General features: G+C 38.8%; 1 protein-coding gene across 2 annotated transcripts in view; it reads right to left on the bottom strand.

The window, feature by feature from the left end:
• Positions 1 to 22,964, bottom strand: part of cttnbp2 (cortactin binding protein 2) — a 290,602-nt gene that overhangs the window by 242,120 nt on the left and 25,518 nt on the right. For both annotated transcript variants that reach the window (XR_003935538.1, XM_030135577.1), the window contains exon 2: positions 17,147 to 17,254. Coding sequence is in view for 1 of the 2 variants with exons in the window: in XM_030135577.1 (XP_029991437.1) it covers positions 17,147 to 17,254 (108 nt within the window). In the remaining variant the exon portion in view is untranslated. The remainder of the gene's footprint in view (positions 1 to 17,146; positions 17,255 to 22,964) is intronic.

The raw sequence follows: 22,964 nt of genomic DNA, 5'->3' as shown, positions 1-22,964 counted from the left end.
ATGATATAAGAAAAGCAAATTGTAAACACAAAGATATAAGAAAATTTGTAGTGTCCTTTGCTTTGCTGGTGCTGAAGCCCTGGCTAACTTGCGCACAACAGATGTTGCATCTAGCGCCTGTGGAGTCTTGTGTGAAGTGGCTCCACACCTTACTCTTCCCCTCTGCCTATGAAATGAAAATATATGCATTTAATGAATTTTGGTTATTAGCATAGAATTTGATTCTATAGTTGGCCATTTTAAAATAAAAACAAGTGGCTGCATTTAACTGATAGTGATAATACATAGGCAAATGTGAGGTGTTTTTAAACTAATACATTACGTGTTTTTAAAAGGCTTATTCACAAAAACATCTTACCAATATCAGTCATATTTACTAGCTAATGAAAACTTCCATCTGCAGCCACTGGGTATTTGCAAACAGCTTAAAAATAAATGCTGAAGCAAACAATAAAAAGTGAAAAAAGTTGTCTACAAACAAAATAAGAAATAATCAAAACATGCATCACATTATTAGACTTGATACAAGGGACTCAACTACATTTTATGTAACAATGTAGCTGCTTTCAAAACATGCAATACGTAAAATTACAAATAAATACTTGGAACCTTTTCAAAATTATTTTACTGAAGACATTAACTTGTGAATTTATGAGACCCGGTAAATCCTGCATGACAGTATGAAGTGAAGTGGGACGCTGTATAGTAGCCTTATACTAATGATGGACATGGGAGTTAACAGTTGCATATATCTTTATTTCACAAAGATAATTTACACAACTTTAAATGCTGTATAATAGTTTTATATTAGATAATGGTGGACATGAGAATTAACAGTTGCATATGTCTTTGTTTATTTCACAGAGGTGCAACTTACACAACGTTAAAACGCTGCAATACACTCTCTAAAACTTGCGTGAAAAAAAAACTAGAATGTTCTCCTTGGCATACCCTGACAACGTGTTTCCACAAGGACGTTTTCTCATGGGGCACTAAAGTGTAGTGTTATATTGTTTTACAAAGTCACAGCTTACCATGGAGTAAAATAAATGCAGTTTCTTTTTGCTGTTTCTCTCGTCTTCTTCTCTGTTGCATCCGAGTGAGTGTGAGAGGTGTTGCTGCACTTTGCTGGTCTGTGTGTGTGTGTGTGTGTGTGTGTGTGTGTGTGTGTGTGTGTGTGTGTGTGTGTGTGCAGTGTGCAGCCCACAAACACAGGAACGGAGTGACAAAATCTCTGTGCAGCAAAAAACTTAAATTAATATATCGGTTACATATTGACCGATGCTGATTAATCGGTGATACTCTATAATCGGCCTGATTAATCGGCCGGCCAATTTATCGGTCGGGCTCTATTATAGACATTTGAAATTTTGCCCATTATCCTCCTAAGACCCAGCTATGGGTTTTCTGTCCACATTTGTGGACAAGAGTTTCACAACTTTATACAAAAAGCCCCGGGGCCTGATGGCATTCCCGCCAGGGTGGTTAAAAGCTGCGCCATGGAGCTAGCCCCCATACTACACTCACTCTTCTGCCAATCATACCGGACTGCCACAATACCCACACTATGGAAAACTGCAACCATAATCCCAATACCAAAAAAACCCAGACCCACAGAACTCAACCACTACCGCCCCATAGCCCTCACGTCCATAATAATGAAGTGCCTGGAGAAACTACTGCTGAACATCATCCTTCCACTTGTCACCCCACACTTGGACCCCCTCCAATTTGCCTATAAGGCTAAAAGAGGCACTGAGGATGCTGTGGCCTGCCTGCTGCACCTCCTTCTCCAGCACCTGGACTCCCCAGGCAACTTCGCCAGGATCCTTTTTGTGGACTTCAGTTCCGCCTTCAACTCCCTGCAGAAGCATCTACTGATCCAGAAACTACATCATCTCAACATCCCCCCTCAACTGATCCATCTCACCCATAACTTCCTCACCGACAGACAGCAAGCAGTAAGGGTGGGCTCAACCACATCCCCTGTACTCACCATCAACACTGGGGTCCCACAGGGATGTGTGTTGAGCCCTTTCCTGTATGTACTTTACACCAACGACTGCCGCAGCATCTCACCCACCACAACATACCTAAAATACTCAGACGACACAGCCATCCTTGCACTTCTCTCCGACAATCAATCCACTCTGGACTACCACAACACAGTCACCCACTTCACCAAGCTATGCACGGACAGTTATCTGGAGATCAATGTCAACAAGACCAAGGAACTATGGTTCAACCCCCCCTCACCCCAGGATCCCATTATCATAAACACACAAACAGTTGAGTCAGTTGACACATTCAAATATCTGGGAATAACTCTGGACAATAAACTCACCTTTGATCAGCACACCACAGACATTCAAAAAAAGAGCCAACAAAGACTGTCAGCCATCCGCAAACTTAAAGGACTACATGTTGCACCCCACCTCCTGTTGTCACTCTACAAAAGTATTATCCAACCCATCCTCCTGTACTGCTCCACATGTTTTTACACCATGCTTTCCGTCACCAACCGAGCCAAATTCACACGCATCACAAACACAGCTGCTAAAATCATCGGCCTCCCCACACCCAACCTCACAGAACTAAATAACAGATCCATCACCCGAATGGCAAACACAATAGTCCAGGACATCACGCACCCATTACACCGCTACTTCATCCCACTACCCTCAGGACGCAGATACAGGACATTAAAATTCAGGAGGGCCCGTCTTGGGAAAAGCCTGATCCCCTCAGCCATAGCCGCCCTAAACACCAGGCCCCGCTGACAGGCTGACCAGTCTGCAACTGTCACTCCATAAATGTCTCTTTTCGTTATGTCTGCCCCTACTGTTGTTGTTGTCATCTGTGTTGTATAATATTACTGTCTTTTTTTTTTTTTTTTCTCTTTCTTGTAATGTTATGTAATGTCTTTTTTTTTCTTGTAATGTTTTCAGTCAGTGAAGATGAATTTCCCCACGGGGACCAATAAATTAAATCTAATCTAATCTAATCTAAAAAAAAAAAAAAGAAAAGAAAAGAAGACTGTCCACCACAAAAGACATTCCATAAAAATTTTAAAAACTGCATCTGAAAAAACTGTAGCATAAAGATGTTTCCAATATGGGCACTTGTTTATTTAAAAAAAAAAAAAAAAAAAAAAAAAAAAAAAAAAGCTTGTACTTTGCTGACATTTTCTGGGTCTTAGGAGGTTAAACGTAAATGGAAAAAAAAAAAAAAAAAAAATTTAAAATTCATTAAAAATTTGAACTTTTACCTACTTTTCCCAAAATGTAATCACATCTATTCTGGATCACTGGCAATCAATAAACCCAATTTGGTATGAATTCAACCAGTAGTTTTGCTGCTAGAGTACTAACAAAGAAACAAACAAACAGAACCAAAAACAATACCCCTTGCCTCCCCTTCAAAGGGGTAATAATTTATAAATTATTTATAACATGTGACTATTGACAAACCCCATCTCCTCACTGCTAAATCTATCACTATGATCTTTTATAAATACAGACCAGATCAAAATCTTAAGACCAGTTGAAAAATAGCTAGAATTTACCTTTTGCACATTTGGATCTTAATGAGGTTTTAAGTAGAGCTACAATATACAAGAGCAAGAAGGGGGAGTGAGACAAAAAGCACTTTGAAAAAGTAATTTATTAAAAACAACAAGTAAACTGAAATAGGCTGTTTATCAGCTGATCAAAAGTTTAAGACCATCGCTCAAAAAGTTACAAAAAACTCTCCAAACCAGAACAAAAAATTTTCTCAGTAGGACTTAGTAATGAGTAGCTCCACCGTTCTTGTTAATCACTTCAAAAATTCGTTTGGACATGCTTGATGCGAGTGTTTCCAGGAGGCTGGTGGGGACATTGCTCCAAGTGGTGAAGATGGCTTCACGAAGGGCATCAACTGTCTGGAACTGATGGCCATTTTTATAAACTTCCCTTGCCATCCATCCCCAAATGTTCTCTATGGGATTTAAATCAGGGGAACATGCGGGATGGTCCAAAAGAATGATGTTATTCTCCCTGAAGAAGTCCTTCATCAAGCGAGCATTGTGAACTGCAGCGTTGTCCTGTTGAAAAACCCAGCTGTTACCACACAGACGAGGGCCCTCAGTCATGAAGGATGCCTGCTGCAACATCTGCACGTAACCAGCCGCCATTTGACAACCCTGCACCACCTGAAGCTCCAGTGTTCCACTGAATGAAAAAGCACCCCAGATCATGATGGACCCCTCTCCACTGTGCCGGGTAGAAAACATCTCAGGTAGGATCTCCTTGTCATGCCAGTAACATTGGAAGCCATCTGGACCGTCAAGGTTAAATGTTTTCTCATCAGAGAATAAAACTTTTTTCCACCTTTCAGTGTCCCATGTTTGATGCTCCCTGGCAAAGTCTAAACGGGCAGTTTTGTGGCGTTGTAGGAGACGAGGTCTTTGACTTCGTTTTTTGTTTTTGAAACTCTTTTCCCGCAGATGCCGTCTGATGGTTATTGCACTGCAGTCGGCACCAGTAAGGGCCTTAATTTGGGTCGAGGACCGCCCTGTGTCTTGACAGTCAATGGGATCCTCCGGCTCAGTGCAGGTGTAATTTTTTGTGTCTGCCACTTGACTTTTTTGTTCCGTAATGCTCAGGATCTGTCAAAAAATTTAGAATGACTGTCTTACTGCGTCCAACCTCAGCAGCAATGGCACGCTGCGAGAGGCCTTGCTTATGCAGCTCAACGATCCGACCACGTTCAAGAAGAGAAAGCTTCTTAGCTTTAGCCATTAGGAGGGCATGACCGTGTGAATGCCCGACAGAAAATGAGAATTTTGAGCAGATTTTGGCTTTTATAGCCTGCGGTCTTAAACTTTTAATTAGCTGATAAACAGCCCATTTCAGTTTACTTGTTGTTTTCAATAAATTACTTTTTCAAAGTGCTTTTTGTCTCACTCCCCCTTCTTGCTTTTGTATATTGTAGCTCTACTTAAAACCTCATTAAGATCCAAATGTGCAAAAGGTAAATTCTAGCTATTTTTCAACTGGTCTTAAGATTTTGATCAGGTCTGTATATCATTATATGTTAAAATTCCCCATACTGCATAGCCCCGATTGAAGCTGCAGCTCTTGAACACATATTTGTGTTCACACTCAGACATGCTCTTTAAACTCGGAGACACTTCATCCTTATGGGAATATCTGTCGTCCTCTCTGAGTCGTACGCCGTACAAGTGACTTGTACACTGGGTCTTTTTAGCTCCGTTCCAGAGTGGCATGTCAGTGGGTGGCTGTGAAACTCGAGCCTGAATGCTGCTGAAGGAGGGTCCAAGTTGGGGTCTGGTTGCTAGGCAGCAGACCGATCAGAGCTGAACGCCGATTGGCTGGTGTGAGTGTATCCATCTCAAGAGAGTTATAACAGAGATGAGACTGGTTTAAGACCATTGAGAAGAGGAGAGAGCAGTGTTTGTTAATTACATTACAGATATTTAATGTGTAAATCCTTTTTAATGTATTACTTGCATCCAGGAACAACAACTTGAAGAAAGAAATATGTATTCACCTACAATTGCATCAGGCCTTTGTGGTTTTATGTGATTAGAATTTAAATAGTATTTATTAACAATTAAATGCAACGTATGTGTACAGTGTGTATTATATAGTATCCTACACAATACATACTATGGAATATATTAATATATTCTCATATTCTTTAATCAGCACAGTTTTTCATTTTATTTCGAGAGGTTTCCTATATGGGCGCTTCTATGAATTTGGCACCTAAAAGCACCACAGAGGGGCTAAAAATTCAAACAAGATGTAGACTAATGTTATGAAGCAAGTTTGGAGGCAGTTTGGGTCTATTTTAAAAATAATATTTACTGAGATAGAGAAACAATTTTTTTCAGATATAACATTTTTATTTGATCCATGTAAGATGGTAAAAAGGACACAAAAATCATTTTTTTCAAATATCTTTTTGTTCTCTCAGGTACATTTTGGGAATTGAAGAAAATATGCAAGGTAGAGTGTTTCACAAAAATGACCACTGTTGCAAAATCACTTGTGATTTATATGTTTAAATGGGCAGGTTCCGCATGTAACGTGAGTGGACACAATGGGTTACACTCCAAACCTTGAATGAGACTGCAGATTCATGAAAAAGAACATAACATGCTGCACACTTTAAATACCCCTAAGCCAAATATAGTGTAAGATTCTGTTGAAAGTTACTGCCCTATAATTTAGATTAGATTGTCTTTGTGTAAAACGTATTACATATATGTTTATATTTGAAAGTACTCAGATATTATAACTGCACAAGGCCATTTGACCTTGAAAAAGTATGTCATGGTCACATATTTTCAGTATGCTTCTGCTCCATGCCAAGATGCATCCACAGTACAAATTTGGTACAGATATGTCAATGCATTCTTCAGATAATGCAATTATGTCATTGAATGGACAGACTGATGGACAGAGGACAAAACGATTACAATACACTTAGGCCGAGGGGTAAAAAACTACAAGAATCATCTAATTTAACACAGTGTCTTCATTGATAGCAGTATATAAGACCATTTCAACCGATGTTTTTAAGATAAAATATGCCAACTAGGGCTGCACGATTAATCGATTTTAAATCGAAATCGGATTTTTTAATTAGGACAATTTTAAAAAAAGGGAAATCGTAAAATCGATTTCATCTCTCTCATGCCTCCGGGCCGCGCGCCTCCGCGTGCCCGCGGGCTACCGTAGGCTCTTCCTGTGACAGCAGTCTTTCACAGAAGTCCGTGTAATGACCGGACGTTAAATCTGTTCATGAACCCGCAGTACTTATACCAATATGAGCCGTGGCTTCACGCACGGATCCTGCAATTGAAATATAACTGCAAGCGGATCACTCATCTTCCGTTGTCCCGGATCCGTACCGTACTGTCTTCTTCCGAACCGGGTCCGGGTCTCGGGGTCATCAGCCTCAGCAGAGGAGCCCACACAGCCCTGTGCCCACACACATCCACCAGCTCCAGGGATAGAATCCCTCCAGTGTGTCCTGGGTCCGTCTATTCCACGCACGGATCCCCCAGTTTAAACAGAACCGCATGGGGAACACTCATATTAACCTGGTCCACGCACACACGCACGACTGATGCTTGTCACTGACTGACACTGGTATCACTTCTGTGGGCCAGATACCCAGAAAAGAAAGAAAAAAAAAAACTTTTTTTTTTTTAAATAATTAATTTAGTCCTCTTACTTGCTAAATTTTTCATTCACAAATGTAAGTTCTGTAACACAAAACCAAATATTATTTATGTTTTGTAAGATGTTGAAATTTATTTAAAGCTGTTAGATAAATGTGGAAACAAAAAGGTTGTAACAACTATCAGTATTTGCTCTGATTTGGACATTTTCTTATAGTGTATTCCCCCTGACAAACTTATGTTATTTTCTTGTTGTATACATTGTTTGTATACTCTACTTCATTTCAAAGATTTAATGAAGAGAAAAAACAAAACAAAACTGTAGGTTCATCACGTGATCCCATCACAGCTTTGAGGTCAGAGCAGTGGCTTGCATTGTGTGCTGCTCACGAAAACGACATCTTGACTGCTGTTGCCTTTTCTATTTATACCCAAAAATCGAAATCGAAAATCGAGTTTTTAGAGGAAAAAAATCTGGATTTTTTTTTTTGCCAAAATCGTGCAGCCCTAATGCCAACACCTTGGTAGTTTTTCCTGTCCTATTTTTGGCCCCAATATTTTAACAAAAAAATTCCTTCATTTTGGGAGGGCTCAGAGCAAGAGTATCTTTTTTTTTGGTATTTATCTGAGGTCGTCACTAGATACATCGGGGGGGGGGGGGCAAAATTTCTCTTTTATTATTGGGTCTAAAAATTTGCCAAAGTGCCAGATACCAAAATAAACCCAGTTTCATGGAAAGACCCATGTGAAAATAGCAAATAAAATGTCTTCAATTTGAAAAACAAAGTTGAATTATTATACAGAAATTGATATTTTCTTTGGGGTTTTCTTAACAGCATAATGCTTTATTAAATGTTTCCACACATCACTGTCAAGAGATACACTCCACATTTACAAATGAATATGAAAAATGAAAAATGAATAATAAATAACAAATACACATGCGCACAGAAGGAAATGTAATCTGTGTGCTTGCCTCTTGCCGAATTTGTGGACTTGTGGGTTGTGTGCAATGTAAAAGCAAGAAATAGTACCATAGAAGGACTGTTTATTATAAATAAAGTTAAGCAACAAAATAAACCACAAAAAACATAAAAAGGGGTAAAAACCAATCAAGGGCCCTTTTAGGGGTTCGAAAAGGTGACTGAAAATACAATTTACAATAACCCACTGAGTCAGGATGGGGGGTGGGGCAAACTGAGGTGGGAGGAACAATCTCCTTTTAAAGACTTCAACTGACCAATTACAGCTAGGTGAGGAGAAACATGGCAGGTGCACCTGATATCCACTAATGACCTGTGGACGAGGTCCAACCAAGAAAGAAAAACTATTGTGGTATCTGTGTCTGGAACAAATGACACTGAAAAGATGGAATACACAAAATCAATATATGCATATAAATAATAATACTTGACAGTCTATCTCTTGTCCACCCCTCTACCATGTGTCATGGAATTCTCTGAGAAACACAAAACACAGTCAATGAAAACCTGTTTATAAACATTCCTCCTTATGAAGGAGACATGGGTGTCCATGTTAAATTCACTAAGAAACCACCTCTCAAACAAACTGCTGTCAATCCATAACTGTACATCCCATCTCAAAAATTGTTGTAGGTAAGACTTGTGAACGAGTTTGTCAAACATGTTAGTGACAGAAATTTAAAATGGGAGTAATTGAGAAAAAAAAAAAAATCAGCACTCGAAAATGAAATGTTTTAAGATTAACATGTGATTTAGTCTTTGAAAGAAAAGAGTTTTTCCAACAATTTGATGTATAATTTGTTGCTGAATTCACAGAAATTTGAGAGGTATGAAGAATTACTTGTAGAGTTTCTAAAAAAAAAAAAAAAAACCTCTTCTCTCTAAGTTAGAATGCAGAAAGTCAATCAGCTCTCAGCATTCTGTTACCTGTGTGCGCATGTGTGTGTGTGTGTGTGTGTGTGTGTGAGTGTGAGTGTGAGTGTGTGAGTGTGAGTGTGAGTGTGAGTGTGTGTGTGTGTGTGTGTGTGTGTGTGTGTGTATGTGTGTGAGAGATGATGCGTGGTACATGATATCATTACCACGCATCACACAAATATTCTTTGTGCTGGACCGCATAATGTCTGTATAGGTGGCGTAATTTTTTCTAAATTTTAGGCTCAAAATCATGTGGGAACGGTAGCCATTTGAAAATGGCCCATTTCATTTGTAGAAAAAAAGTCAGACCTGAACAAGCAGTGATTGTCAGAACGTGGAGTTTGTCAAACATGTTAGTGACAGAAATTTAACATGGGAGGGAATGAGAAGAAAAAGCAAACAAAAAAAAAAATCAGGACTCTGTACACGCAGAGTAGATCGAAAACAAAATGTTTTACTATTAACATGAGTAGGTCTTTGAAAGAAAAGCGTTTTACTAACAAGCTGATATATAATTTGTTGCTGAATTCCCAGAAATGTGAGTTTTGAAGAGTTGTTTGTAAAGTTTCCAAAAAACCTAAGTCTGAGAGCTAGAGTGGAGCTAGAGTGTAGAGGGTTTCAGCCAATCAGGTGTCAACATTCTGTTCCCTGTTTGTGTAAGTGGTTTGACTGATCGCATTTTGTGTGAAAAATGTACATGATATCGTTACCATGCTTCACATAAATATTCTTTGTGCCGGGCTGCACATTTGTCACATGGCGGAATAATTTTAGGATCAATCGTGTGTGAATGGTAGCCATTTGAAAATGGCCCAATTCATTTCTGATGGACAAATTCGGACATTTTTTTGCAATTTTAACAAAATCCATGCATTGGACCACTAACACAAGTCATAGCACATCTTTCGAGACCAGGCTGCACTTCTTGCAATAATATGTTTGGGTCTATTCCCAACAGTCTGGGCTGCATTTTTTTCAAAGTGAAAAAGTACCTTGTGCCAGACAGTAATGACGAGAAATGAGGCACTGCAGCAATAAGGAGAGCGACTGAAACAAAGAGAGATGCAAGGATATGAGATTTACAGGAGCAGGAGGAGATGAACAAAGACACAGATAAAGCTTAACAGTGCTGAGCACACTGGGGTTGGGGCTGCGGGGAGGAGGGCTGGAAAAGCCCAGCAACAGGGCATGCCTTAAATAGCAAGATGGCCCAAGATAATGTGACGCTGGAGAAAGCCTGACGGCGCAGGGCATGTGTTGTGCTAAGCATGTAGTTCAGCACTGACAGCAGCTCCGTGAGGTTTCAGTCATATGGACGTTCACATGACCTCTGAAGGATGCCTGAACGCATGAGGACAAGAGGATGCTGGTGGGTACAGACACCAGCAGACAAAAAAAAAACTGTCTCAATCAGGAAGGGAGGGCACTCAATGTACAAACCCAAACCAGAAGAGATTAGGAAGCAGGGACTTTGAAATGTATTTTGACTCTTATTTCATTTTGGTTTATTCTATTTTATTTTGTTGTCAGGTGTAAGGCTGTAACTCATTATTTTCACTGTTGGTTTTCAGTGATTTTCTCCATTATCTGATATGTTCTTTGGTCTAAAAAATGTCAGATGTCCTCAGATGTCACACCCCAAAGATCTCCAGGTTATCTTCGCAGAGGAGGAAAGAGTCCAGAAAGTTTAAGAAGCTGGAATCCCAGCTACAACGGTCTCCTGATTACCAAAATAATTCCTGTTTATGCAGGGCTAACATTGTGTAAAATGTGAAGAGATTCCCCATAGTATTCATGAGATATATGGACAGACAGGAGGGCACAGTGACCTTGACCTTTGGCCACCAAAATCTCCATACTTTTTCCTCAAGTCTAAGAGAATGCTTTGGCCAAATTTTGCATTATTCTCTCCAACCGTTCATGAGATTTTGTGTTTTAGACTTTAAAAGATCTGATAATAAAGTACTATGAACAAACTGTTGTCAGCACATAATAAAAACTAGGGCTACCACTAACGACTAATTTTCTAACGACTAATATTTTGACTAATTTTTCAATTAGTCGAGTAATCAAAACGACTAATTAAAAAAAAAATCAAGTGTTTGTTATTTTGTAGTATACATTTTATATTTGAATCGTGTGTGTGTTTGTGTTTGTGTGTGTGTGTGTGTGTGTGTGTGTTTGTGTGGGGGGGGACGCTTATTTTATTTATTTATTTTTATTTAACTTTTATTTAACCAGGAAGTCCCTTGAGATGAAATCACTTTTTCGAGGGAGACCTGACCAAGAGAGGCACATCAGTACAATACAAATGAACTAACTCATAAAATGTGGGTTTCTCTCTCTCTGTGGTACAGCTGCAGAAGCCAATACCCATGGCTTGTCTCTGGCAGCACTCACAGGGAGGTCCCGTTCTTACTGCATTTGAGATGGGAGGGAGAACAAAAATGAATAAAACAACACGTCGACTAAAAAAATTGCCATCAACTAATTTTCATGGTCGATTATGTCAACTAAGTTGACTACTCATGGCAGCACTAATAAAAACTACAATTTAGAACATCACAAGCTTCCACAAATGGACTGGAAAGGAACAATTTACTCAAAATCATTATCCACAAAGAAGGACAAGAAGGAATATGGATACCTCAACCTCTATGATAAAGGACAGAACCCTTATGGATTTAAATTATACTTTTACTACTGAAAACTATAGTAAAATCACAAAAACGTCAGCATATGGTAGTACACCAGGTACATCAACACTGATCTACTGTAGGAGGAGAATGTACAGCAGGGCATTTCACCATTAAATTATTCATTTTCCTGTTATAGTGTAGCCTTGACCCATTTCATTCACCACAATGAATAATAATCTCAGGAGAAATATGCAGTAATTACAAATATGCAGAAAGTGCAAAAATATCTGGTAAACCTCTGTTACAGTTTATTCCAACTGTATTTAGGATCAATACAGTATCAAATAAGTTTATTCTGTAGAAACGACAGAATGATGTTGATTTTCTGTCTTAATTTTTTAAATTTATTTTTCTGTCCTTTTTATTTATTTATTTGATAGAAAGTGCATATTAATGAACATCTACAACAATTGCAGCTGTAAATATGCCAGATTGTAGCAGCAGTGCTAATTTCCATCTGTAGTCCCTAGGCAGGGTCTTTTCTGTTTCATTCTATTTTCTCTTTAGCTTTTTTCATTTGTTTCTTTTATAATTTGTTTCTGTCTGTCTGTCTGTCTGTCTGTCTGTCTGTCTGTCTGTCTGTCTGTCTGTCTGTCTGTCTGTCTGTCTGTCTGTCTGTCTGTCTGTGAAAAAGGCAGCAGGCCTTTTCTACATCTATTCCTCCTACAATAAACAATCATAAATGGTGTCTTTGTGAAAACTGAGTGGGAAATCACCACTGGCCCTGTGCCAAAGACCTAATCTGGACAGAGGCTGGGGGGTTTATTCACTTTGACTCAAATGCCAAACCCTCCCAGATGATGAAGCAGAAACAGCTCCATCCTCTTTAAAAGCCACTTTATGTTTGCGGGCTGTCAACTCAACTCAAACACTTTGTTTCCTGCTCTGAGGACACTCCCAATACCCCTGAACCTTTCTTGATGCTGGAAAACTACTGCCTCATAAAGCTAGTGGTGGGAGTATTCAATGTACTATCATTGTCATTCATAATCTTCTTATTGGCCTCCTTTCTTTTCTCCAGGATGAAACCTGATACAGCACCTCTGCCAGCTTTAGCCACATGCTAATTAATTAGAGGAAACAAAACCACCTAATAACAATCTAACACCACAAACAACCACTGTCACTAGTCATCACTTTTCCATTGACCCTCAAATTGCGCAAATATAACTTGAACTAATAAATTTATCTGATGGAAAAATGACAATTTCACCAAAACTCTAGTTTTCTGATTAAAAGTTTTTGGGCTGGCAAGAGATGGGTTTTTGGGCGTAGCGCAATTGTTATACCATGCAAAACTGCAATGGAAAGACCTTTTTCCGCAATTAGAGTCACATGTTACAACAAGCGAAGAAGAAGAGTTTTGAAAGAAACATGGTGCAGTACATGTGGACACACCAGGAAACTGAATCATGTTTTAATTTAGTACAGGATAGAGGGGTAGTATATAATAATAATGAATATTAGAGCCCGACCAATATGGGATTTTTGGGGCCGATACCGATATTGGGGGCTAAAAAAAAAGCCGATATCCATCATATTGGCCAATATTAGATATTGGCTGATAACTGATATATTGGCCGATATATGAAATAATAACATTGACCTACACAGGATATAATAATCTTATATTAGATAATTATGAACAGGTGGATTAATAGTTGTATAAATCTTTGTTTATCTCACACAGATAATTTACACAACTTTCAAACGCTGTATAATAGTCTTATATTAGACTGGTATGTGACCTGTGGAGAACCAGGGGTTGTAGATGTGGTTGTTTGTAATGCTGGGGAGAGCAGACTTTTGAAAAAGATGTGAGCCTATATTTTGTAAGTAATGACATAAAAATTGGACCAAAACACAAAATGACAACATAAACATTATTTAGGGAATGACACTTAGCTTTTCAAATGCAAATATTCTGGCAGGACTACTACTGTCAGTGATATCAGTAATTGAAATGAACATGATTCCTTAATGTCTGGTGACAGTCAGGGCCATTTTTACTTGAAACACAATTCTTGCAAACAGCACCAATAAATGTTTTGTTTAATAAAAATCCAGACAGCAGAAAATATGCACTTTTAAGAAGCCTGGATCAGAGATTTGACAAAATAATGGCTGCTTCAATTATTAACTGACAAGTAAATAATTACTGGCTGGTATGAATTAGTATCATTCAAACATTCACTGTTCTTATGATTCATAGATGACGCCTTCTGTGAAATGGGTCATGTTAGTTTTTAAAAACTGGGTCCCTGGAATAAGACCACAATCTCCACAAACCACCATATTGGTGTGCTCATCCAGCCCTAGTTTAGTATGATGCACATTAATGTGACTGTCCATCTCATCAAGTCATGGAAACACTGAGAAAAACTGCCAGAAATCAAGCTTGATTTATGGCTTGATTTTGTTTGAAAAAGGATGGCACTGCACAGCGACAGTGATAGCTGGTGGACCAATGATACTTTTCTTCCTCTGGCTGTTTGTTTGGAGGGGTGCACAGAGGAGTGGATACAAGGGGGGGCTTGGCTTAATCCTCTGTCACACTGTCCTGCTTTGTCAGAGATATAATCAGGCCTCCATTTTTTTTTTATCTCAGCATCACAAACCATAGATGTGGGCCTCACCCTTTGAGTATCTTAATTGACCTTTCTTTCTTTCCCATCATCTGTCTGCCTGTCTGTATGTCTTGGATGAGGCTACCTATCACTGAACAAACAGCCTCATTGTGTGTTGCAAGAACCATCAGTGGAGCAGAGAAGAGGCTTATTTTATTGAAACTTGGATAGGATATCAGACTGACAAGTACTCTTTATGCTTGCAGAAAATAGGGGTGAAGTGGCTGAGGGTGGAACAGAAGAACATCCAAAAGGAAAAGCAAAAAGCAAAGGAGAAGAGGTAACGCAGTGGCTCAGACTGTCCTAAATCTAAAGAAAAGACAACCTCAAAGATAATAGAAGCAGGTCAGAACAGTGTAACAAGAAGATGAAACAGACTGACAGAGACCGGGAAGAAAGTAAAAAAAGATGTGGGTGAAACGATATCTGTTATTGGTGGTGGTGTCAGAATCAAACACTGTGCCATTCTGCAGCATTTCTCCATTTCCCCATGAGGACAAATAAACAATATGTCTACAACAGGGGTCAGAAACCCTGGTCCTCAAGATCTACTATCCTGCATGTTTTAGATGTATCCCTCTTCCAACACACCTGATTTAAATGATAAGCCTACCATCAAGCTCTGCAGAAGCCTGAAAATGACCATCAGGTGTGCTGGAAGAGGGAAACATCTAAAACTTGCAGGATAGTGGCTCTCTAGGACCAGGGTTGCTGACCCCTGGTCTAAAACATGCAGGGTAGTAGATCTCGAGGACCAGGGTTGGCGACCCCTGGTCTATACAATAAGATGATAAGGTTCACAGTGACAGAAAACAATAAAATCAGTTATTCTACAAAAAGCTGCTGCAGTCATTTTCATCAAGTTGTATCTTTACCCAGTCTTTGATTGTTATTACATGGTTTTCATCATGTTACATTTTTCATTTGTTTCATAATTTGTGTTTTTGATGCTTTGGTTGTTGTGTCTTTCACAGCATTTTCGCGTTGTTAAATTTTACATAATTTCATCTTTTGTTTTTTAGTCATACTTGGTCTCATTTCATGTCGTTTTGTGTTTGTCTTTTTCATCTTGTGTGTTTTACATCATTTCATGTTTTCATCTTTTGCCATTTTCACTGTCCTTGCATCTTTTACTCTTATCTTTCCTCTTGTTTTTTTTCCATCATAATATTTTGCTTTTTTTATTTGGCATTTTACATTATTTTGACTGCTTTTGCATCATTTATGACATCATCTTGTTTTGTTCCATCTCATAAATAGCTTATCTTGTTATATTTTTTTCAGTTTGATTCATCTCTTGTGTTTTTAAATGTTGCATCTTTTGCATCAATTTTATGTTAAACCACTGACATTGTTTCAACATGTTAAAGCTTTTACATCAGTTTGATCTAGTTGCATCTTATGCATTGTTTTTCTAATCTGGCATCTTTCTTCATACATGTTATTTATGCTGTTTCTTCTTGTTAGATATTTTACAAGTAATTTTAGACCACTGACAACTTCTCGTTTCTTCAGCTAACTCGGGACCAAAATGAGCCTTTAAACAAATACATAATGATTTGATATCTATTGTGATGATCATAAGGACATTTTTATCCATATCACCCAGCACTAGTAGAGGCTATTTTTTGCAGGAATTGAACGGATAATCAAAAATATATGCAATATCTATGTAAATATCTGTCAAGTAAATAACTACAACAGAATGTAATTTACATTAGTAGAGAAACATTATACTCCCTTGTGCATCCCAAATCTCCCATTTCACAAGTCTCAGTGATGTGTTTTCTCATTGTTAGATCACGTTTCAAATGCAGTACATTGTATTTATCACAGAAAGATGGAAAACGCATGAGTGTGTTGCTTTACATGTTGATTTAACTGAAAAATGTGTCCCTGAAGAACCATAATTTGACCATCTCATCTTGTGCACAATCTGCATGGAAAAAGCATTTTAAATACAGCAAAGAAGAAAGCCTCAAAGTGGAGCGTGGACAAACCAAGGAGCCGATCCTGACCTAAATACAGAATTGCAGAGAGAGAGGAACAGGGGGACGTGCAAGGGTTTGTTTGGAAATAACTCTGGCACTTAAACAACTTCAAATGGGAGGCGACTACAGGTTCCGTCTGCCATCTGTATTCAACGACCACAGATCAATATGTCAATCATGTGAACCTATCTCAGCCGTCACTGCTCTGATATATATCCAAACAGCACAACTGCCAAATCCCCATGTAAAATAAATGTTCCGACACTACAGAGCAGACAGCGAATCAGCATCCAAACAGCAACAAAAAGAACATGTTCATCTTCAACTCAAGCAGCATGGTTTTAATAGTCTCTAATGACAAACAGGAGCCAAACTAACTGCTTTAAAATGCACTTATTACTAGGAAAACAGAAGGTGTTTCCTGAGGAAAAAGAAAACTGACCAGTCGCTCAGCCAACTCCCATTCAACAAAAGCAATTAGTGAGGCTGTTTATCTGTAGGTAATTACAAAGACAAGAGAGAAACCAGCATGAAGGAGCCTTTCATCATGAACACACAAGCTCTGATTTATAATATCACATTCATAGCCAATCATCACTCATTAAAGCTACTCTCTCCCGGGTTACAATGAGCATCTAATCAGCCTATCTCAAGCTGTTTCATAAAGACAATCCACTAGGAAAGGACAGACTATGGCAGTTGTGTGTGGTGGTGGGTTATGTTGTTGTGGACTTACCCTCAAGGCCTCGATGACCAGGTCGCGGGCCTCAAGCTCCCCCTCCATGATGCTCAGCAGTGTGAGCAGCTCAGGCTTGCTCAGGTTATCCATGTTGAACTCACATTTCTGCAACAAACAAATGGCAGCTCATGGTCATACAAAGGATCATTGGACATTAATGAGCTTATAAATGGTGAATACATTTTTTTCTTAACATAATATAATATATAATTAATATAATACATAATAATATGCCATTTAATGCATTTCACTTTATCCAATCCAATTTATTTCTAAAAATAACAAACATGATCAAAGTGCAGTACAAAAACAGACATCAAACAGTGCAAACAAGACATAATGGCACTAGTGAAGTCCCGATCTGGATTTTTTTGATTCCGATCCGATTTTTTTTTTTTTTGGGGGGGGGATTAGTTTTGCCAATACCAATCCAATATGGACTTTTTACAAAGTAATTTTGATTTAAATTTGGAGTCAGTATTTTTTTTTTTTAACCTTTGTTTAACCAGGAAGTCCCATTGAGATTAGGAATCTCTTTTACAAGGGAGACCTGGCCAAGGTAGCAGCCATACAAAGTCCAAAAAACAAAAAACACATACATGATACACGATGAGCAATAAAACACAATAACGATTCAACCGTAATGACATCAAGAAAAACAATGACATTCCTCCTTCACTGCATTCTCCATGATGTGTTTAAAGTCATTAATAGAAATGAGTGTGTGTAGTTTTACAGTTTTTTGAAGATTATTGAACGACCATTGTGCATGGTAGGAAAATACTGTTTTTCCAAAGTCTGAGGTTATTATATTATTTTACTTGAGATCACAATTGAGCTGAATGTGGAACCTGAACTAAAACAAGTATGACACCTTTGACTCTTAATAACTTTAGCACCATTTTTGCACCTTCCAGATTCATACTGTGGGACAAATTAGACCATGACATTTACCACTGTTGTAGCGTATCTATGGACAGGTCCATCTAGGTATTATATGGGGGTACGTTTGGTGCCGTGCGCTAGTGATGTGAAGCGGGTTACTCACGGGTCGGGTTGGGGCAGGTCAAAAGAATGTCAGTTTATTTGTGGAGCTGGTTGGGTTGGTCAAATAATTCCACAAAAGCTACATGGGCTGAAAAAAAAAAAAACAGACTCGCGCATCACAACCGGACCTCATAATGAGTACAAGCACAGAGTGAAAGTGAAACTTATAGATACTTTACTAAGTCCTCTAAGCCTCCTGCTGTTGTGCAGCTTTTCCGTACTTTCAGAAACTTTCATTTGAAGGGGCAGGACGTTCATTTTCATAGCCTGGTCCTCATTTTTCAGTGTAGGCTTGTTATTAAGTATGAGAAAGGCTGGGTGACATTGCAGCTGCATCGCATTTTAGTATTTAAATGCATCAGTTTTGACGAGTCATGTTGTATTTTTGTGAGTTTGGATTCCCATGAAGACACGGAATGCTGGTACCAAACATTTGGGTCTCAAACTGAGAAATATAATGTGCTACATACTTTAAATACCCCTCGGCCAAATATAGTGTAAGATTCTGTTGAATGTTACTGCCCTCTAATTTAGATTAGATTGCTTATGTGTAAAACTTATTACATACATATTTAGATGTGAAGGTACTCTGATATTACAAATGCACAAGGCCATTTGACCTTGAAAAATTTGGTCAAGGTCCCCTATTTTCGATAGGCTTCTGGTCCATGCGAAGATGCATCCAGAGTACAAATTTGGTGACGATATCTCAATGCATTCTTCAGATAATGCGATTATGTTGTTGAATGGACAGACAGACAGATAGGCAGACAGACGGACAAAGCCATTACAATACCCCTCGGCTGAGGGGCAAAAACTGCAGACATAAAGACATCTCCCTGGCACAAACTGATGGATAGATATTCAGAATATTAAGAGGTTGAAGCAAAAAAATTCCAATGAGATTTCCACTAAATGTGCCTCCCCTAATGATCAAAGCCATCATCTTTGTATGTGTGAGTCTATTATCAGCAATCATATTTGTCATAGGATGTCATAGATTTTGATTTGACACTATGTGTGTCCTGGTGGAAAATGGCTTTAACAGGTTTATAAAAAGGGAGATGTAAAGGACACATTCAACAAAGAAAACCAGCCAAATAAACTTGCAATGATGACTATTTTCTGTGAAAGTTCAGCCATTTTTAGTCAGAATTTAAGAAAACCCCAATACAAAGGCAGTTAACGGGGGGGGGGGGGGGGGGTTTACTGGAGTCTGCAAATGCTGCAATGTTTTATTCTTCAATTTGTGTCAAATGTATGAAAACAAGCTGGAGATGTTGACTTTCTTTGTTGATTTTTTATGTTTGCATTTCAGCTCGATGGTGCAATCTCTACAGCTTTACAAACAAGAGTCACCCTCAAGGATTTCAGACAAATTGAAAAAAAAAGATTTACTCATTCTTAAAGTAAAATCACCAACCATTATAAGATTTAGGAGCATCAAAACTAACCAAGCTTTCTGGGTGTAACTTTTCCAAGTTTTGACAGAGATATAGTAATAATGGTGGAGAATTATCTGCCCTTTTCCATCGCAGGAACTTTTGCAGGAACTTTGAGCATTACCTTGAACTTTCAAAAACCCCGGTGCATTTGCACCAAAAATTATCCAGGTAAATAACCTTCCCCGTAGAAGTTCCTGGTAGGGAGGAAGTACTTTTCAGATTACCAGGAACTCTTAGGGGCGGGGCTGCATGCAGCAGAACGCTGAGTGGTGGACTACACTCGCAGCGTTTCCGCATTCCGTTCACCCAAGCAATTTAATTCATTCAATAAATTTTCACAAGCTTTATATTTTCATAATTCAGAAAATGGACCAAAAGAGAAGCTATGACAAGTGGACAGATGACGAGGTCCAGGCTCTTTTGAGCGTTTTTGCAGAGGAGGAAATTCAGATGGACTTTGAATCGCTGACACAAAACGGGCGAGGATCGAGTAAAAGCTGTCAGAGCCAAATACATGTCAGGCACAAGCCCAAAGAAATATGAGAAAAGCTGAAGAAACGTATGCAGGATTAAAAGAAACTGAAGGACCACAACGGTCGCAGTGGATCCGACTGTCCAACAAACCAATGATATGTATATCACAGAAATATTCACTGTTTAGTTCGTTCCATACTGTAACAGTAGTCAGCAGCACATCAGCTGTTTAGTCAAAAGTCTGGTTAACCTAATGCTAACTGGTCAATAGTCTGACGCTAAACCTAAATCAGAGAACTGGATGTATTCGTGTTGTCGCCCTGAGCGGAACACTGATTAATTCTTTATGTTTTGTGATTTCCACCTGATATGGACTCGCCTCTTTTTCCGAACCTGCAGCTCGTTTGTGCACTCATCCATCGCCTACTGCTGTTTACAACGGCCCAGGTCAGACATTTCACATGTCACATCATAGTAGTAGGAATCTGTCATCATGTGTTCTGTCATTACCTCCGCCAAGGAGGTTATGTTTTTGCCAGGGTTTGTTTGTTTGTTTGTTTGTTTGTTTGTTTGTGTGCAACATAACTCAAAAAGTTATGGACAGATTTGGATGAAATTTTCAGGGTTTGTTGGAAATGGGATAAGGAAGAAATGATTAAATTTTGGTGGTGATCGGGGGTGGGGGGGCCCATGGGGGGGGGCACTGATCGTTAGTGTGCAACATAACTCAAAAAGTTATGGACAGATTTGGATGAAATTTTCAGGGTTTGTTGGAAATGGGATAAGGAAGAAATGATTAAATTTTGGTGGTGATCGGGGGTGGGGGGGCCCACGGGGGGGGGGGGCCACTGATCGTTAGTGTGCAACATAACTCAAAAAGTTATGGACAGATTTGGATGAAATTTTCAGGGTTTGTTGGAAGTGGGATAAGGAAGAAATGATTAAATTTTGGTGGTGATCGGGGGTGGGGGGGCCCACGGGGGGGGGGGGCCACTGATCAGCCTTGGCGGAGGTCTGCGCTCTCCGAGTGCTTCTAGTTCATTTATGCATTTTTATTACTTTTCATGTAGGAAAGCAATAAAGGGAACGGGACCATGGAGTTCCAGGCTGGCTGTCCTGGACCAGCTGGTCCACACACTGGTCCAGAACCCTGAACCTCTCACAGATGTTTATTTCCCTATTAATCTCAAGGCACCTTGTTTTGTTTGCACCTTTTGTTTTGTTTCAATTTTTAATAACAAAAATCTAACCTAATACTGTCTGTTCATTTACAAGGCATCAAAATATAAGTAGAGTATAAGTACTTTTATAAGTAATATGAAGTCGAATTAAATGCAGTCATTTGAGTAAATCTGTATGACTTTAGGGTTGAACCTGGACTTTATCTATAAAACAATAGAAATGAAAAAGAACCATCCATCACACTTAGTTAGACCTGATTTAGTTTCAGGAATGAGAAGTTGAAAATACATGTTCTACCATTTTGAAATAGAAATTATAGATATGTAATGATGGTTAACTTCATTTAAAATGTTATGTTATATAAAAACTGATTCAACAACCAGTAAAACGTTAAACCCAAGCTGTCCACTTTTAAGGACTAAGGAGTTCCAGACCGGCTGTCCTGGACTAGCTGGACCAGACCCTGGTCCAAAAGCCTGAACCTTTCACACGTTTATTTCCCTTTTAATCTCAAGGCACCTTTGTTTTGTTTAAATTTTTAATTAAAAAAAAAAAAATCTAACCTAATACTATCTGTTCATTTACAAGGCATCAAAATATTAGTATAAGTACTTTTATCAGTAGTATGCAGTTGAATTAAATGCAGGCATTTGACTAAATCTGTCTGACTTTAGGTTGAGCCTGGACTATATCAGTAAAACAATAGAAATGAAACAGAACCATCCATCACACTTAAAGTTAGATGTGATTTAGTTTAAGGAATGAGAAGTTGAAAATACATGTTGTACCATTTTGAAATACAAATTAAGGTACGATGGTTAACTTTATTTAAAATGTATTCCAGATGGATTAAGTGATTCAGCAACCAGTAAAATGTTAAACCCAACCTGTCCACTTACAGTACTGTCATTTTATTGTGCTAGAGGTTAGTTTGTGAATGTACATGAACTGGACGACAGTTTCTGTTACTGCTCCCTCATACATCATCAACCTGATTTGAATAAATTACCCTGAACTTTCGGGTGCGGTGGAAACGCAGTTACCAGGAACTCTTTTACCCCAAAAAGTTCCTGGTAAATAAGTTCCTGGTAATAAAGTTCCTGGGCCTTTTGGTGGGAAAGGGCCTATTTTATTGTGCTAGAGCTTAGTTTGTGAATGTACATGGGGTGTTTCAAGAATACTCGCAACTTTTGTCAACCAGAGGGCCAAAATTTTTACCATGGTGAAATTGCTCAAAACTCAGCTGATCCCGAAGAGAGGAACCTAAGGAAGAAAAAAACTAAAAACCGTTTTCAAATACTATGCTTTATTATGAAATAACAGCAATTAGAAAACCATGACAACACTGTGGTTATGTACGGGACACACACAACAAAAATAAGGTGAATGATGATAAAAATTTAATTCTCATCAAGAAAATGGGCTCCAGTTGACAGGTTTGCCCAAGCATAAGTGAGCTGAGGTACTTTAAATCAATCTGAATGGATTTTAGTGCCCGATTTTGAACCTGGTGCATTCTTAACGTCCAATAGGATTTTCAGGATACGGTTCCATTTGTCCTCATTTCCCCAAATCACCAGGCAATGCCACCAAACAGCTCCTTTACAATGAGTAGACATGTAACTAGAGATCGACCGATATGGGTTTTTCAGGGCCAGTACCGATTA

Source organism: Sphaeramia orbicularis, chromosome 6, assembly GCF_902148855.1.
Source record: "Sphaeramia orbicularis chromosome 6, fSphaOr1.1, whole genome shotgun sequence".
Taxonomy (NCBI): domain Eukaryota; kingdom Metazoa; phylum Chordata; class Actinopteri; order Kurtiformes; family Apogonidae; genus Sphaeramia; species Sphaeramia orbicularis.
This window is presented reverse-complemented; position numbering and strand designations above follow the sequence as displayed.